Below are 16,715 nucleotides of genomic sequence, written 5' to 3' on the forward strand. Positions count from 1 at the left end.
TGCTCTTCCCAAGACACACAAACATGTAGTGATGCTCACAGTTACATATACATACACATTGAGGACTCAAACATATACACCCTCTGCTAACTGAAACCAGGAGAAATCAACTCTATTCTGAGCCAGTTGAATCATCATTGGCCCTGGAAGCCTTTACTGCCAGAGAGATGTGGTCAATTAACTTCTCCCTTCAGCCCCTGACTCCCCCTTCTCCTCAATATTCCCTCCCATCTTCTGTCTCTCACTCCTACATCACTTGTCCTCTCTCCCTCTCAACATCATCGCAAAGGAACTCTAGGCTGGGTGGCCTTTCTTGACACTCTTCCCCATCTCTCTTGGCTTCCCATCAGCCCTTAGCCAAGGAAGAAGCCTTAGAAATTGGAACATCTCATTTCACCCCCAAGCACAAGGAAGGCAAAAGTCTCCTCCTCAGCAATCTTATGTGGCCCCACTTTGTTCAGGGTTCTGTAGCTTTCTGAAAAGAGATGCTGTCTGTGCTTGATGATAGGAGAGCAGGGAAGAGAGAGGAAGAGAGAGAAAGGGTAATTGGGGAAAACTCCCAAATTTTCCTCTGTTTCCTGTTTGTCATCTGCTTCTTTGATCACTTTTTAAAATCAAATTTGGGAATTTCAGATGCTCTCCCATTCAAGTAAGACTCAATTAGATCACCTTGGGTCAGGCTATTACTATCTGCCTCCACTGCTCCAGGAGTCTCGCCAACTTACAGTGTATCTGATCTGGAAGATAAAGATCATCTTATTCATTCCCTTCTTTTTAAAAAGAGGAAGGAGAAGCCTAAAGTGTGGAAGCAAATTGCCCAAGCTCATATAATTAGTGAAAGGAATAACCAATATTCCTATGCAGATCTCCTGACTTCAAGGTCAGTGGGTTCTTTTGAGGGGGTTTTAATCTCTCTCTTTTAAGAGGTCTCTTGTCTCCACTTTTTATTTCTTCCTAGCCATCCTTCACCTCCTGCCTAACATCGCCTTATCTATACATCTAGCTGGGTAATTTATTGATCAAAAATCTCCAAAGGTTCCCTATTGCTTCTTGAGTAAATTTCAGTCTCCTTTGCCTGGCATTCAATGTCCTCCATGAGTGGATGGCCTTTCCTTTTCCATCTTTCTCTGCACCCAGTAGGTACTTAGTAAAATGTTTGAATTGCTCATATTGGATTGAATTGAATTTGCATTCCAAGACTATATATAGCTTTGATTTTCTTAACACTTCCTTATGGAAAGGAAGAAGATTGGTAGACATTCTTAAAGCAGATGATGAACAAGTTAAAAACTTACAAGAATACTTTTGAAACAAGCAGATATCAGTTTACCAAACAATAGTAAATGCTAATAAATAGGCACACACGATAGGATTTGCTGGATGTAACCAGAAGTGGTTTACCTCTGGAGGAAGCCTATGAAATGGCTAAGAGTGGAATCAAAAGAGTAATATTCACATGAACTCCGCCACCAGCAGGTTGACAAGAAGCATAAAACCAATGGCTGAGCCCTGCAGAGTTGTTTATGGAAACAGGTTTAAGCTGGTAATACAGGACTAGATCATTGCTGCCAGAAATTATAGCAAGATTATATTTAAGGAGCTCACACTTGGTAATCAATGAAGATTACTCAAAGAAATAATAGAACCTGTGAAACCTTGTTGCAGACTAAAAAAATTAGAATCTACCACATACCTAGCAAGATGACCTGGTGGCTATATTTCAGAATCATAGACTGACTGGGATAATTAATCTCCATTCTAGAAATGCAGCTCACAAATTATCCTGGGGAACTGAACCAATCAACTATCTTGAAACCAGACTATTATCACAGACAGTACTGTTGCCTAAACTTAACATATTTTAAAAATATTTTTGATAGATGTTTTCATCCTAGATATGTATAATCTCCAAATGTCATGGAATAAAACATTTTCAAAATGTAGAGAAATAGTATAAGAAATCAAAATCTTGTAGAAACAAGTAGAAGTGTATATCAATCCCATCGTACCATCTGCTCTTGGACTTGTACTAAAGACACTCAGTAGACAGCCAGACATCCTAATAGTTTTATTCAGCTATAAAAAACAGTTATTATACCCATCCCATCAGAGCACTTAATAAAAGAATAATGGTAGAATAGTGACTTTGCCCTAGGACCACTTCTATCTGAATTCCATTAAACAAGACGAAAATATATGATGAAAAGGAAAAAGAAGACAATGGCAATGGCACCAATACTCCAGGAATATCCTAGCTTGTCTGTGTCATTACCTCCCCTGTCCATTTCAGTGAAGACTCTTCTGTATCTTAGTGATAATAATGCTGTTGTTCAGATGTTTCAGTCGTAGCCAATTCTTTGTGATCCCATTTTGGATTTTCTTGGTGAAGATACTGAAGTGGTTTGTTATTTTCTTCTCCAACTCACTTTAAAGATGAGGAAACTGAGGCAAACAAGGTTAAGTGAAAAAAAATAAAAAATAAAAACAGGGTAAATGGATTTGCCCAATGTCACACAGCTAGTAACTATTTGAGGCTAGATTTGAACTCAGGAAGATGAGTCTTCCTAACTCACTATGCCACCTAGCTGCTCCCTTAGCAGCCTAACAGGAAAGAATTAGTGGGGCAAGACTTCATTTGAGATCTTCAGAGAAAGGCTGGTGAGCCATTAGGGACCATTTCTGTTCCAGTCAGGGTTAAGCCAAATGGTCTTTGAAGCTCCTCCTAATTCTGGCATTCTGTATTTCTGGGACAGTCTAGCTGCCTAGTGCTATTGAAATGCAAGTGGTTTATTAATAAGAGTATTCATAATTTAATTAATTCATACATAAATTGGAGCACTTAAATGACTCTAGAAATAGGAGCTGTTATTAATCTTGTCATTCTTATTAACCATCCTCGAGTCTGAACTTGACCTTCCTGGCTGGTCCTCTCTCTCACCTTCTGGCCCTCCTTTTCCCATGCCCCCAGATCATCTGGAGCCCCACCTTCCAGAAAGGAGGTTCCCAGGAGGTGTGAGATCTGGGGTCTTGGTGTGAAGAAGCCCTAGGGATACTGGTAAGCAGAATCCTAGGCTCTGACTCTGTGGTGGTGGCAGCAGCATTAACCCTTCGGCTCCCAAGGTCATGAGTCAGAAATGAATGAAGGGAGATTTCCAGAGCCCCAGCCCTAACCTAAATACAACCTTCTCCCAGAGGATTCATGGGGGTCAGACCAATAGCCTCCCTTCCAGCTTTTTAGATGCTGTGGTTTGCTGTCTCTACTTAAGAGGGAGTCATTGACTGGCCCAGGAAGAAAAAAAGGAAAGAGGAATTATATTGTTTTATTTGAATGAATATTGGCAAATATTTACATTTTAAATTCAAACCCCATAAGAGCCAGTGAATTTTTTACTCAGGGCCAGTTCCCACCGCCAGATGGCTTCATCTTTTTTAAAATGGAAAGTCACAAAGGATATTTTAATTGAAGGCACCAGAAATGATCTTCATACACCTCCTTCCCCCAAAAAGCTCTCTCCCTGGCTTGCCTGAAATGCCATCATCAATCAGATGATCCTTCTTCTACTCATAGAACATTAGGGCTGCAGTCATTGGCCATTGGAATATAAGCTCATGGGACAGTTAAGTGGTTCAGTGAATAAAGCATCAGGCCCAAAGACAGGAGGTTCTAGGTTCAAATCTGGCCTGAGACACTTTCTAATTAAGTTATCCTGGGCAAATCACTTAACCCCAACTGCCTAGCTCTTGAAGTTTGTCTGTCTTAGAATCAATACTAAGACAGAAGGTTTGAGTTTAAAAAAAAAAGTAAGCTCTTTGAAGGCTGGAACTTTCATTCTTTTTGTTTGTATTTATACTCAAGACATTTAACACACTTCACAGGTAGGAAGTGCTTAATAAATGTTACTTACCCATTCTCCTAATTGAGAAGAACCTTAGAACACAAAACATAGAATATTGGAGCTTGGAAAAGTCTTTAGAATAAAGAATGTCAGAACTGGTCTTAGAACAAACATAGAATCCAGATTGTTAAAGCTGATAAAAAAACATCAAGTTCAATCTGTCTTTAAATATCCATCTCCCAGATTTAAATTTAAATGTCCAACCCAACTAGCCTTTAAATATCCAATATTTAAGTTAAATTAAATATGCTTAAATACCCAACCCAACTGACCTTTAAATATCTAATACTTAAGTTAAATTAAATATGCTTAAATACCCAACCCAACTGACCTTTAAATATCTAATACTTAAGTTAAATTAAATATGCTTAAATACCCAACCCAACTGACCTTTAAATAACTAACTTCTGCTACCCCCTCAGCTCAGAAGGAATAATGATTATCACAGTATACACAGATAGTGCTTTCCTCATCATAATTCTCAGAGGTAGTTGGTACAATATTATTCTCTGTATTTAACAAATAAAAAATTGAGACTCAGAGGGGGAAAAAGGAGGCGGGGGCAGGATTATGTGATCATATACCTAAAAGCAAAAGTCTTCTGACTCTTAAGATCAAAAAATTATTGCGGGGAAAGAAGAAATGATAAACAGGGCAGAGAAGGTCCAAAGATGAATAAAAATGGATAAACCTCAGCCATTCCTCATTCACTCACTCCTCAGGATAGCCCATGATTCTTTGCTGAAGATTCTATGCCCAGCCCTCTGTCCCTGAGCTCCGGGGCCCTGCCAGAACCCAGTTACTGTCCCCAGTTTCTCTGGGAGGGACCACGGGAATGGAATGTCCCCAGGCCTCATCAGTGGAATGTCCCCAAGCTTCAGGGGTTGGATCCCCCTGGGTAGAAAGAATCTTCTCTGCGCATTGGATGCCTGGTGGGGCTGGGCCACAATCGGACTCCTCCAGGGAATGATGTGGGAGGAGAGACAGAGCCTGGAGGCCAGAGGTGAAATGTGGCCAGTACTTGGGCCTCCTTATAAACCCAAGGAGCCAGAGCTGGGGACCACAGGAAGGAGGCCTAAAATAATAATTCAGAGGTCCTCTAGTCTCCTGCCCTCACTTTATAAGGGAGGATATTAAGGTCTAGAGAGAGGAAGTTATTTGGCCAAGGTCACACTGATAATCAGTAGCAAAATAAGGATTCAAGCTCAAGTCCCCCAACTGTAACTCAGTATTCTTTAGACACTATAGAACATAAAATTTGGAAGGTCTTTAAAATATGATCTTCTGCTATTGGTTCCAAGATGGAAGGTGAGGAATTAAAAAAAAACAAACAAACCTATGAGCCTCAACTTGCCTCAGTTTCTTCCTCTGTAATAATAGAATAATACCACCTAGAGTCCCAGCCTTACAGAGTTGTTGTGAGGATCCAATGAGATGACCATATAGAGAGTATTTTGTAAACTTTAAAATTCACAAATGCCTTATGTGGAAATTTGTTATTAAGTAAATAAATGGGCAAAAATATTCACAAATGTCAAATACTACTATGATTTCTCATAAGTCATCTTTGTGTACAATAGGGTTCAGATAGAAATGATCCTGGGACAAGTTGCTATCCTGCCATTATTCTTTTGTTGTTAGGTGGCTCAATGGACAGAGCACTGGAAGGTCTCAGGAAGACCTAAGTTCAAATAAGACCTTAGATACTTAATAGCAGTATGACCCTAGACAAATTACTGAACTTCAGTCTGCCTCAGTTTCCTCATCTGTAAAATGGAGATAAAAATAACAGCTACCTTCTAAAGCTGTTGGGAGGATTGAATGAGCTGATATTTGGAAGGCACTTTACAAATCACAACATGCTACGTAATTGTTAATTACTATTATTTACTGTTGTAAATGAAGTGACTGATTTTTTAAATCACTGAATAAAAGCACTAGGGTGCAGGCTGACCTTCTATAGAGGCACCAATAGCATGCTGGGGGTAGCTGGCAAGAAGTTCGTGTATGACAGCTACCTCGTCCCAGTCCTCCGTGGGTCGGATGATTTTTCACTGCTCTATGTTTCAAGAGTTCTTCATTCCACATAATTTAGGGGTTACTTGTGTCTGGTAGAGCAGCATCTATTCAAAGAAACTGGTTCGTAAATTTCTGTGGGTCAATGTCACATTGGGGAGGTATGGGAGAGATTATTTTATCCATGATAATGCCCCAATTTCAGGAGGTTTTTAGTAGAATTCTCAGGACTACTTTGAAAATGGCATTTGTAGTAGAGTTCTATTAGTTCAGGAAGAATAGGAAGTAGAATCTTGAGTGAATTATACAAATTATAGAATATATAGAATATATATTATATAAATGTTGATGCCTTAAGAGAGTCCTGCTAAGTATTTGTTAGGCGCGACACTTTTGAGATGGTTCAATGGATAGACCGCTACGGCTGGAGTCAGGACAACCTGAGTTTGAATCCAGTACTGGCTATGTGACCTTGGGCAAGTCACTTAATCTCTTTTGCCTTAATCCACTGGAGAAAGAAATGGCAAACCACTGCAGTATCTTTGCCAAGAAAACCCTATGTGCAATATGATCCATAGGGTCACAGGTCCATGAAGAGTCCATGTCCATGACTGAACAACACACTTTTGAAACCTGCTATAATAGGTTGATCATTTATTTCCCTACAAAGTCTGCATCAATCAATTAAGAATAAGCTTACTGTAGTTTCTAGAAGCAATGGCCTGATCTCCTACCACTCTCATAAAGTTTTCCATTTCTATAAATGTATCTGTTAGACGCCACCATTTGTTTTATTGACGTTGTTGGTGTCTAAGATTTCTTCCCAATCTAAATAGTTTAATCCTTTAAGAAGCAGTTCCCAAGATATAAACCTTATGGATTAGGGCAAAGGAAGGAAAGCAGCCTCTCCTCCTGCAGAACCCAGAGTCAAGAGGAAAATAACAAAAAAGAGAGAGGTAGGGGTCTATGGCTGCTGAGTGTTACATGCACCATCAGCCAAGATTGCTTTGTGGGTCAATTTTCCTGAAATGTTTTTCTCTTCCTTTCTTTTTCCAGGAAGAGTTTAACAGCACAGTGGGGTGGAGGGCGGGTGGATATCAGGAAATGACTGTGGCATTTTTTAAAGGTATCAATTAAGTTGTTTTGTCTTGTTTGTTTAAGGTAGAAAGACCAGTCATTGGAACCTGTTGAGGTTCTAGGCAGAATGGCTAGGTCTGAATGCTAATACAGTAGCTAGCATCTAAATAAATAGCCTGGTATGGTTAGCAAAGTGCTTTATAGATTTTATCTCATTTGATCCTCACAGTTACCCAGAGGAACTGAGACTGGGTTAGTGACTTGTCCAAGGACAGGATTTGAACTTGTCTTCTTGACTCCAAGTCCAACATTCTATCCATTGCACCAACTTGATGCCTCTTGGGGAAGCGGGCAGGAAGAATTTGGAGGATATCCAAAGAAGAGCCCTTCAGGATTTATTGGCAGCAATAGACCAAAGGAGCCCCCTGCCCTCTCCTTCCCTCCAACTTCCTATGGCACAATTAAGAGAGAGTAGGAATATCATGCCAGCAAGATGGTGCAATGGATAAAGTACTGGGCCTGGAGTCAGGAAGACCTGAGTTCAGATCTGGTCTCAGACACTAACTGTGTGTGTGACCCTGGAAAAGACATTTAACCTTCAGTTTCCTCAACTGTAAAATGAGCTGGAGAAGGAAAATGGCAAACCACTCCAGTATCTTTGCCAAGAAAACACCAAATGGGGTCACAACAAAAAGGCATATTATGAGGTAGTGGGGAAAATGCCAGCACTGGAGTCAGAAGCCAGCTATGTATGACCTTGGATAAGTCATGGAATTATTGTATATTAAAGGAATTTATCAATCATCAAGTTTCTCTAAACCTGTTTCCTCTATAAATTGGGGATAATAATGTTTGCACTAGCCACCTTACCCATTTGTTATAAACCTTAGAGTGCTAATGTCACCTACTTAATAAAAACAAAAAGACTCTTAGAGATCATCTAATCTAAAGATTTTTAGCCTTTTTTGTGTCCTGGACCCCTTGGGAAATCTTGTGAAGGTTAGGGAACCCTTCTCTGAATAATGGTGTTAAATGCATAAAATAATACAGAAGATTACAAATTGAAAACTATTAAAATAATTTTTAATTTTAAAAAATTCTGTGGATATCAAGTTAAGAACTCCTGATTCCAACCTTCATTTTACAGAGGTGGAAACAGAGGCTCAGGAAAGAAAAATTATTTGCCCAAGGTCTCATAGCTAATAGGTGGCAGAGTCAGGACTTGAACCCAGGAGGCTCAGTGGATTGACTACAGGGCCTGAAGCCAGGAAAATCTGAATTCAAATCTAACCTCGGACACATGCTAGCTATATGAGGTTAAGTCATTTAACTGCACTTTGCCTCAGTTTCCTTATTTTTTAAATGGGGATATAATAGCACCCAAGGTTATTGTGATGATCAAATGAAACAATATTTGTAAAGCACTTAGCATAATCCCTGATACATAGTAAATGTTCATTTCCTTTCTTATTCCAAATTTAATATTCTTTCTTTGATACCAGAATATACTAAATAGGGAAAGAGTTAGAAAATGAAACATAGAGGCATCATGAATAGAGCCAGAAGGAATGTTGGAGATCATCTGGCCTACCCCTACTCTCCCCTCCCCAATTTATAGATAAGGAAACTAAGGTTCTGTGGAGTAATGGGGATTGCCAAGTTCACCGAGTGAAGTGTCAAATCTAAACTTTGGACCCTGGTTTCCTGACCTCCTGACCCAAGACTAGTTCTACTCTGAAGCTTTCCAGATCATAAAGGTTATGAATTCCCACCAGGAGTGTTCTGTCAAGAACCCACACTTTAATCTCAGAGCAGGAAGCCATCACTGAACCCCAGAGAAAGGAAGCCATCACTGAACCCCAGAGAAAGGGTCCTGCTTTCTTCTCTACCCTAGAGTGTCCCCACTGTGTTCTAACCCACCCACCTTCCTTCCTCCCTGTAGGTGGATGCCGATGATGTCATAACTAAGGAGGAGCAGATCATCCTTCTGCGCAATGCCCAGGCCCAGTGTGAGCAGCGCCTGAAAGAGGTCCTCAGGGTCCCTGGTGAGTTAGGAGTTTCCCATCATGCAACATAACCATGGACATCATTTGCATACCCCCATCACTACAAGGCTAGTTTACCTTGTGTTCCTTACTTCTGAGGCTACCCAATGGAAGGAGGAGAAAGAAAGCAAAAAGCTGAGAAACTGAGAAGCCCATTAAACTTTCTCTCTTCAGTGCCGAACACCTGCCTTTAGCGGGATGGGACATTGCAGGAAATCCCTGTCTGGGCATCTTCTCCTCAGCCTTCTTCAGTGTGTATGTTGTGTGGCTGCATATTTAGTTGTAGATGGGGAGGTGTGTGTGTATTGTCTATCACCTCATGTCTGGTTGTATGCATTTCCATGTGTGCATGTGGTTTTGTGAGAGTGGATGATAGGTTGGTTGTGATTGTTTTATCTGTTCTTTGGGTGGTTATATGTGAATACAACTTGGCTGGGAAGAGGAGGAATAAGAGGAGAGATATGGGTGAAGGAAACTGTTGTGGCCTTGTGGGGAAAGAGGAAAGATCAGTGTGTGTGTGTGTGTGTGTGTGTGTGTGTGTGTGTCTGTGTCTGTGTCTGTGTCTGTGTCTGTGTCTGTGTATACGTGTCGAGTGTGAATTTATGGGGTGTCCCTATTAGTCTGGGCCAGGGGTTCACACATCCGCTGCTCATCTCTCCCCACAAAATGTCTCACTAAGAGCATCTATCCCTCAGGACACCCCTGTATACTTTCATTGAATGATAGGAGAATAGTATTGTCCCAGCATTACAGATGGAGAAAGCCGAAGCCTGGAGACACCAAGCACTTTGCCCATAGTTGTCCATCTCTTAGGTGTCAGCGTAGGAATTCACACTCAGGTCCTCTGGTCTTTCTACTGGGAGAACATAGCAGTGGTGTCCATTCCCACGGCAAGACCTCTGAACACCTGGCAAAAAGGTCTTTCCACTTGATGCTGTTCCTGGGATCCTTTCCTATGACCAGTTAAGCCCATCCCAGGACAGTAGGTTCTGAGTCCTAAAAGATTCTAGAATCTTGGAATGAAAGAATCCCCAAATCTCTGACCTGGGAGAAACCTTAGCGCCTTAGGCTAGCCCGGTGTGGGAATCCCATTTGTGGCTTCTTTGGCAGAGGGGATCATTCAGTCTTTGCTTGGACCCTTCCCCTGACAGGGAACTGACCACCTCCCAAAGCAGCTCAGTCTTTGTTAGGCAGCCTGTTGTCTATATGAAATTCCGCCCTGTTTGTGTCCTCTGGATCCCCCCCCCCCAAATAAGCGAAATAAGATTGCCTTCCTGCACTCGGCACTCAGCGAGCCTCTTCAGAGACTTGGAAGCCTCCTTCACCAACTCAGTGGAGAGCAAACGTTGCCTCCGCTCAATGGGTCCATGACTTTCCTCTGCTCAAACCAGTAGCTTCCAGAGAAGAGTAGGGACCTCATCTGCCCCCTCCGTGAGCTCCCTGAAGGCAGCGGCCAGGTCTCCCCCTTCCATCCAGAAGCTCTCCTGGTGGAAGGACTCTGTCTCCCCCCTCAGCCTGAGGTCTCACTGAGGCTCCTCTCCCTACCTCGGCCTGTCCATTCCCTCCTCCGCTTTCTCTGCTCCCTCGGGGCCCCAGACTACAATTCCAGGAAGCAGTGATTGGGGCTAATTAGGGACCATTCAAACCACCAGTTCTTGTCTCTCTAATATTATTAGTGGTGGCCAGGCCACCAAACAGAAGACAGACATAGCTATTTACTCCCTTCCGTTCGCAGCCCCTTGGGGACTGGGGGGGGGGGGTAGAAGGTAATGGGGGCAATGAGAAAATCCATAGTGCCCAATGGGGGAGGAGGAGAAAGGCCCATGTCCCGACACCTGGAGCTTTCCGTAATTAAGGGGGCTTGTGGGTCATTCTCTTCTGAGTCTTTGCCTCCAGCAATTGTGTTCATCATTCCTTCAGTTTGGGTAATGCACAGGAGCCCCTACCTGAAGGAGTGGACGTACCCCTTGTCCTCCAGAAGAATCTGGGCTCAGGGGGAGGCAGCCCTGTCCTCAGTGCTCCCTGGGGCTGAAGGGACCCCACAGCCTTCACCTCAGGGGTCCTCTACCTTCAGGGCACCCTTCCCTGGAGAGTTGGGTAGGGGCAGCTTTCTCCTCACCTGCACTCTAACAGGGCCCGTGACCTGCTCTGCTGGAGGTCTGTCCCATAGCCAGGCCTCTGTCCATTGCCTGCCCGCCTCTCCTTCCTTCCCTGTCCTACCCCCACATCTGCTGAGTATCTCACAGGTATGGTAGGGTTGGCTGAGTTAGCAGAGATGGGAAGTTCTCTGAGAAAGAGGACCAGTTCCAGAAGTCCAAAAGGAGAGACTGCTGGCCAAGGAGGGCCTGGCAGAGGGGTCAGGGATAGAAGGAGCCGGCAGGGTCTCTGACCCAGGTCAGCCTGGGGATGGGGCTCAGCCTGGGCCACAGTAACTTGCCAACCAGGGAGGGAATCTTTGACTTTGCTTTCTTCCCCCCTGACTTCTCAAAGGTGGCACCATCAACTTGCCCCATCACATCCCTGCACACACAAGCCCTACAGGACAGACTCCTCTGGTCCCTTCCTATTTCTCTCTGTCTGTGCACGTTTCTACATCTCTATTCCTTGCTCTGTTTTTGTCTCTCTGTTTCTGTCTCTATCTTACCTCACACACTCCCCCCTTCCTCCTCCCCACCCACCCAAGTTTCCTTAGCTCTTCTACAAACATGGTTTCCATCCAAGGACCCTCCTCCTCTCATTCCTGCCTGCTGCCAGCCTACCCACTGCCAGCTTTTCACCCATCTCCTTTCCTTTCTCAATGTCCTCCTCCACTGTCTTTTGTCCCTCTCCCTACAGAAACTACTCAGGGATTCCCTGAAACACACACCCCCTTTTAATGTGTTCCCCACCTGGCCCAAGACAGAAAGAGGAACAATAATAACTTAAAAATACAACAAGCCAGTCTAGACAGAATCTCCCTGTGCGTCTCTCTTCTCTCTCTCCCTCCCTCCCTCCCTCTATCTCTTTTCTCTTTCTCTCTGTCTCTGTATGTGTGTCTCTCTTCCTCCCTCTCCCTCTCTTCTCTCTCTGTCTCTTCTCCCTCCCTCCCTCCTTCCTTCCTTCTCTCTCCCTCCCTCCCTTTCTCTTTTTCTCTCTCCTTCCTTCTCTCTTTTCTTTGTCTGTCTCTGTCTCTCTGTCTCTCTGTCTCTCTCTGTTTCTCTCTCTGTTTCTCTCTCTCTGTTTCTCTCTCTCTCTCTCTCTCTCTCTCTCTCTCTCTCTCTCTCTCTCTCTCTCTCTCTCTCTCTCTCTCTCTCTCTCTCTCTCCCCCCTTTTCTGCTGCTCCCTCTCTGTCTCCTCCTCCCTTTTGTGGCCAGACCTCAGCCAATCCAACAGCATCCCAACCATCCCGATGGCTTCCAGATATTGGAGGCCCAGCAAAAGGAACCAGACTTGACATTGCAGTGAGAGGGATTTGAGTCAGATGTGAGGAGTTCCTTTCCAACCAGGAGAGAAGCTGGGAATCTTCCATGCAGAGGGGTGGGAACCTCAGGCCTTCCCCCATAGAGGTAGCCCCCTGAGAGCGGGGGAAGTCTCAGTCAGGAGCCCCTTTCCCTGCAGGCACAGGGCCAGCTCCTTTATCTGGCAAGCCCCTAAAAGCAGTGCTTAGCTGAGATGGGAGCTGGGGTTGGACAGGTCTGCTAACCCTAGTCCATGCCCTCATAACTGAGGGTCTGGCAGTCAGGGAGTGGGGGCGGGGGGGTCCAGAATGCCTCCATCATCTCCACAAGAGCCCATCCCTGGAGTCTTCTCTGCCTTCTTGTTGGATATCGCCTCTAAAAAGGTTCCTCAATCCCTGATAGCAGACAACTCCTAACCACTCTTCCTTCACAGATGCACTTAGCCCTAAGCTAGGAAGTATCTGAGGTCAAATTTGAACCCAGGACCTCTTATACCCTTTACTTTCTCTCCTTGGCTCCTTCCTTGATGTAAGAAGCTGGTTAAACAGCTGAACATTTATGTGTAACAGTGTATTCTCTGAGATCTAAACATTCATTTTCTCTTTTAAGGACACACACCTTTAGCTTCTTAATTGGCACAGCAGTTTGGCTGACCTTATTCCTGCTCCTATTTACTTTTGCTTCTTGCCCCATCCCTACCCACTTGCAGCTAATCAGAAGACCTTGGACAACTAAGATGCTTAGGGAACCCCCCACCCAAGCCCCAGGAGAACAGCAGTTAGAAAGTGACCCAAACACTTCTCCCTTGTGCTTTGGGCTCATCTTGTTCATCCCCCTGCCTCTGGGAAAGTAATCCCCTATTGATCCAATGGAAGGGGGTCCCCAGCAGAATTTGGGGGAAGAGACCAGTTGGGGCCTTTGTGCAGAATCATCACCCCTCTTTTATCTGCCAGAACTTGCTGACTCCACCAAAGACTGGATGTCAAGGTCCTCAAAGACAAAGAAGGAGAAACCTGCTGAAAAGCTTTATTCACAGGCAGAGGAGTCCGGGGAAGTTTCTGACAGGAGCCGGCTACAGGGTAGGTGCCATCCCCATCGGCGACCCCGTGGGGCACCAAGGGCCTGATTTCCAATACCTAGCCACTGTGGTGGCTTCTCTGATCTGTGATGGAAGGAAGTAAAGACATGAGATAATATGGAGTAGTGGAGAGAGCTCAGGGCTGAGTCAGAGCTCCTGGCTACATTGCTTTGTGACCTTGGACAAATTATTTCCCTTCTTTGGGCCTTTATTTACCCCCTTTGTAAAATGAGGGGTTGGGACTGTATCTTTTAAGGTCTAAAGTTCTAAGATGGGTAAATCCTATTTTCCTGAGCTTGCTTTTAAAAAAATGGTGAACAGGGGAATAACTAAGTGGCTCAATGCATTGAGAGACAGAACTAGAGACAGGAGGTCTTGGGTTCAAATTTGACCTCAGACACTTCCTAATTATATGATTCTGGGCAAGTCACTTAACTTCCCCATTGCCTTTTTAAAAAGGTAAATAATCATCTGCAAAGTAAAGAAGGTATAAGGCATTGGAGTAGGTGATTAGGCTCCATGGGAAAAGGGGGATCAGAATGGGGACTCCCAGGGAATCTGCAGGAAAGAATTCCTAGAGGAGATGACTTGATCTGGAATAGGAAGGATGGAGAGGACTTCAGGAAGCAGAGGGGGCAAAAGCTTCATAGATTTGTAGATTAGAACTCATTGATACCAACTCCCTCATTTTATAGATGGGGAAACTGCATCCCAAAGAGGGAAAATAACCTACTCAAGGATACACAGTGTCAGAGACAGGATTCAATCTAGGTAACCTGACAAAGTACAGGGCCTGGATCTAGGCTCTACCCTTTTTGGGGGTGGGAAGAAAAGGGACAGCTTATAGATGAGAAAAATAGATTCATCTGAATAAGCTAGAAACACAGATACTCAGTGTAAGCATTGGTTTTAAATACATTTCAAGGATCTGGACATTTGGTAGAGGGGAGGAGGAGGAAGAAAAAACCAATCTTTAGAAGCTAGAAGAGACCACCCCTCATGGGATTAATCCTGAAAGCCTTCCTGGAGGAGGTCTCAGGTTAGAAATTAGGAGAGGAGCAGCATTGAAACCTAGAAGGACAGCTGGGAAAATTTGTCCTGGGTTGGAAAAGAGAAAAGGTCCAGAAGGGGACACAGTTCCAGGGGGAGGAGAGTGGGAAAGGGCTAAGGAAGTCCTGTTCCCAGCCAAAGCAGTTCCCTCCCTCCTATCCACAATCCAAAAAAAACAGGCTGGGAGAAGGGGGAGATCATAGCCAGAACCCTAAAAAAATCCAGATCTGGAATTGGAAAAAAAGGGAGGAGAGCAACCAATGTGAGAAAGAAAGGCAAAGAGGAGAGGAAAAGAGGTACATATTAAAAGATGAGGGAAAAGAGACTAAGGAAAAAAGAGATGTAAAGGAGAGAGAAAATGAGAAAAAAAATAGGTGAGAATAAGAGATGAGGAAAGGAAGAAAGAAAGAAAGAGAGAAAGAGAGAAAGAAAGAAAGAAAGAAAGAAAGAAAGAAAGAAAGAAAGAAAGGAAGAAAGAAAGAAAGAAAGAAAGAAAGAAAGAAAGAAAGAAAGAAAGAAAGAAAGAAAGAAAGAAAGAAAGACAAGGAGGGAGGAAGTAAGACAAGGAGGGAGGAAGAAAGGAAGGAAGGAAAGAGAAAAAAAGTTAGGGAAAAGGCAAAGAGCAAGATAGACAGGTGAGAGGGAGATGACACACAAAGAAAGCAGAACTCAAGCTCTTTTGGTGTCCAATGGCCTTTTGGAGTTAGATTCCAGCTGCAGCCACATCTGTAGAACAGTGGTTACCTGGGGTGGCTTCCCATCCTCCTGGCCCCCTCCCCAGGCCACAGGATCCCTCACACACTCCCCCTAGCAGGCCAGGGTTTGGAGGGGGTACCAAGGAGACAAGGGGGTATTGTGGGGTAAGGTATTTGGGAAGCAGGAATTGGGGGGAGCCTTGGGAGGGGATGTGGCCAAGAGGATGGACCAGGCCTGGGACAGAGTCTCTTTTCATGGGGGCCGGCTGTGAAGGCTTCTTTCCAGCTTGGGGGTAGGGGTGGTGGGGGGAACAATCCAGTGGTTAGTATCCTGTGGTGGGAAAGGGCGGGGAAAGTTGGAAAAGGCTAGGAGAGGGGTCAGAGGCATTTCCTGGGATGGGAGGGCTCCCCCCAAAAGTAATGGAACAAGCAGGATGATGGGTTCATGAGCCACCTGAGGTCACATAGCAGTTTTGTAACACGATCAACCTTGACTACAGGTAGGGAGGCAACTATCTACTCTGTGGTGGGATGTTCTCCAGGGAGGCATTGACCCAAAAGAATGTCCCCCTTCATCCTGGCCTAGTGCATGAGCATCACCATTTGCATTTCCTTCTTTTGGGTTAAATCATGCCCCTCTCTAGAGAATTTTATGAAAAGATTAGCAATGTCTTATTACCAATTCTGGGTACCAATCCTCATTTTATCACAACTTCCTTGTGAATGCTTTGGTTACTAATTGATGGAAACTGGGGAAAGAGTTCCCAAAAGAGTAAAGAACTTGCCCAAGGCTAAATAGCAAATGGCAAACTGGAACCCAAGACTTCTGACTCCCAGGCCAGGCCATTTCCCGTGGAAACTGGATCTGGCACAAGGAGACTAACTGGAGTTATAGCTTTGCTACTTCCTAGCTGTGTGATCTTGAATAAGTCCCTTTTTTGTAGAGTATCAATTTCATCATCTGTAAAATGGGAATAATAATATTTTCCCTACCCACCTTACTGAGTGGTAGTGAAAGAAACACTTTATAAGTCTTAAAATGCTATTAGAAACAGGACTTGTTATTCTAGCTACACTGTAACCTTGAGAAGAAAGTCCCACTCATTTGAAGCAGTTCTCAGCCATCAACCCAAATGTGCATTAATTTCTAAGATGGTCTTGTTTTTCATGGTAGCTCCCTGAAAACCAGGCTGGCAAGAGATGGAAGATTTGCCAAGGCAATGTGTAAGAAGAAAGCCTGTTTTTGAGGGGCTACCATGAGGGCCCCCATATAATTGGGGGGGATGGAATTTGTATTGGGGAAAAGAGACCTGGGCTAGAAGGCTTAGAGTCTAATCCCAGATCTACAAAAACTAGCTGTGTTGGGGGAGCAAGGTGACTTGGAGACTGGGAAGTCCTGGGTTCAGATCTGACCTCAGACA

At 44.1% G+C, this 16,715-nt stretch overlaps 1 protein-coding gene across 1 annotated transcript in view; it reads left to right on the forward strand.

The window, feature by feature from the left end:
• Window positions 1-16,715, forward strand: part of PTH1R (parathyroid hormone 1 receptor) — a 73,064-nt gene that overhangs the window by 18,757 nt on the left and 37,592 nt on the right. The window contains 2 exon segments of the mRNA XM_007499737.3: window positions 8,932-9,034; window positions 13,425-13,550. Of these exon segments, the coding sequence (XP_007499799.1) occupies window positions 8,932-9,034; window positions 13,425-13,550 (229 nt within the window).

The sequence above is a fragment of the Monodelphis domestica genome, chromosome 7 (genome assembly GCF_027887165.1).
Source record: "Monodelphis domestica isolate mMonDom1 chromosome 7, mMonDom1.pri, whole genome shotgun sequence".
NCBI lineage: Eukaryota > Metazoa > Chordata > Mammalia > Didelphimorphia > Didelphidae > Monodelphis > Monodelphis domestica.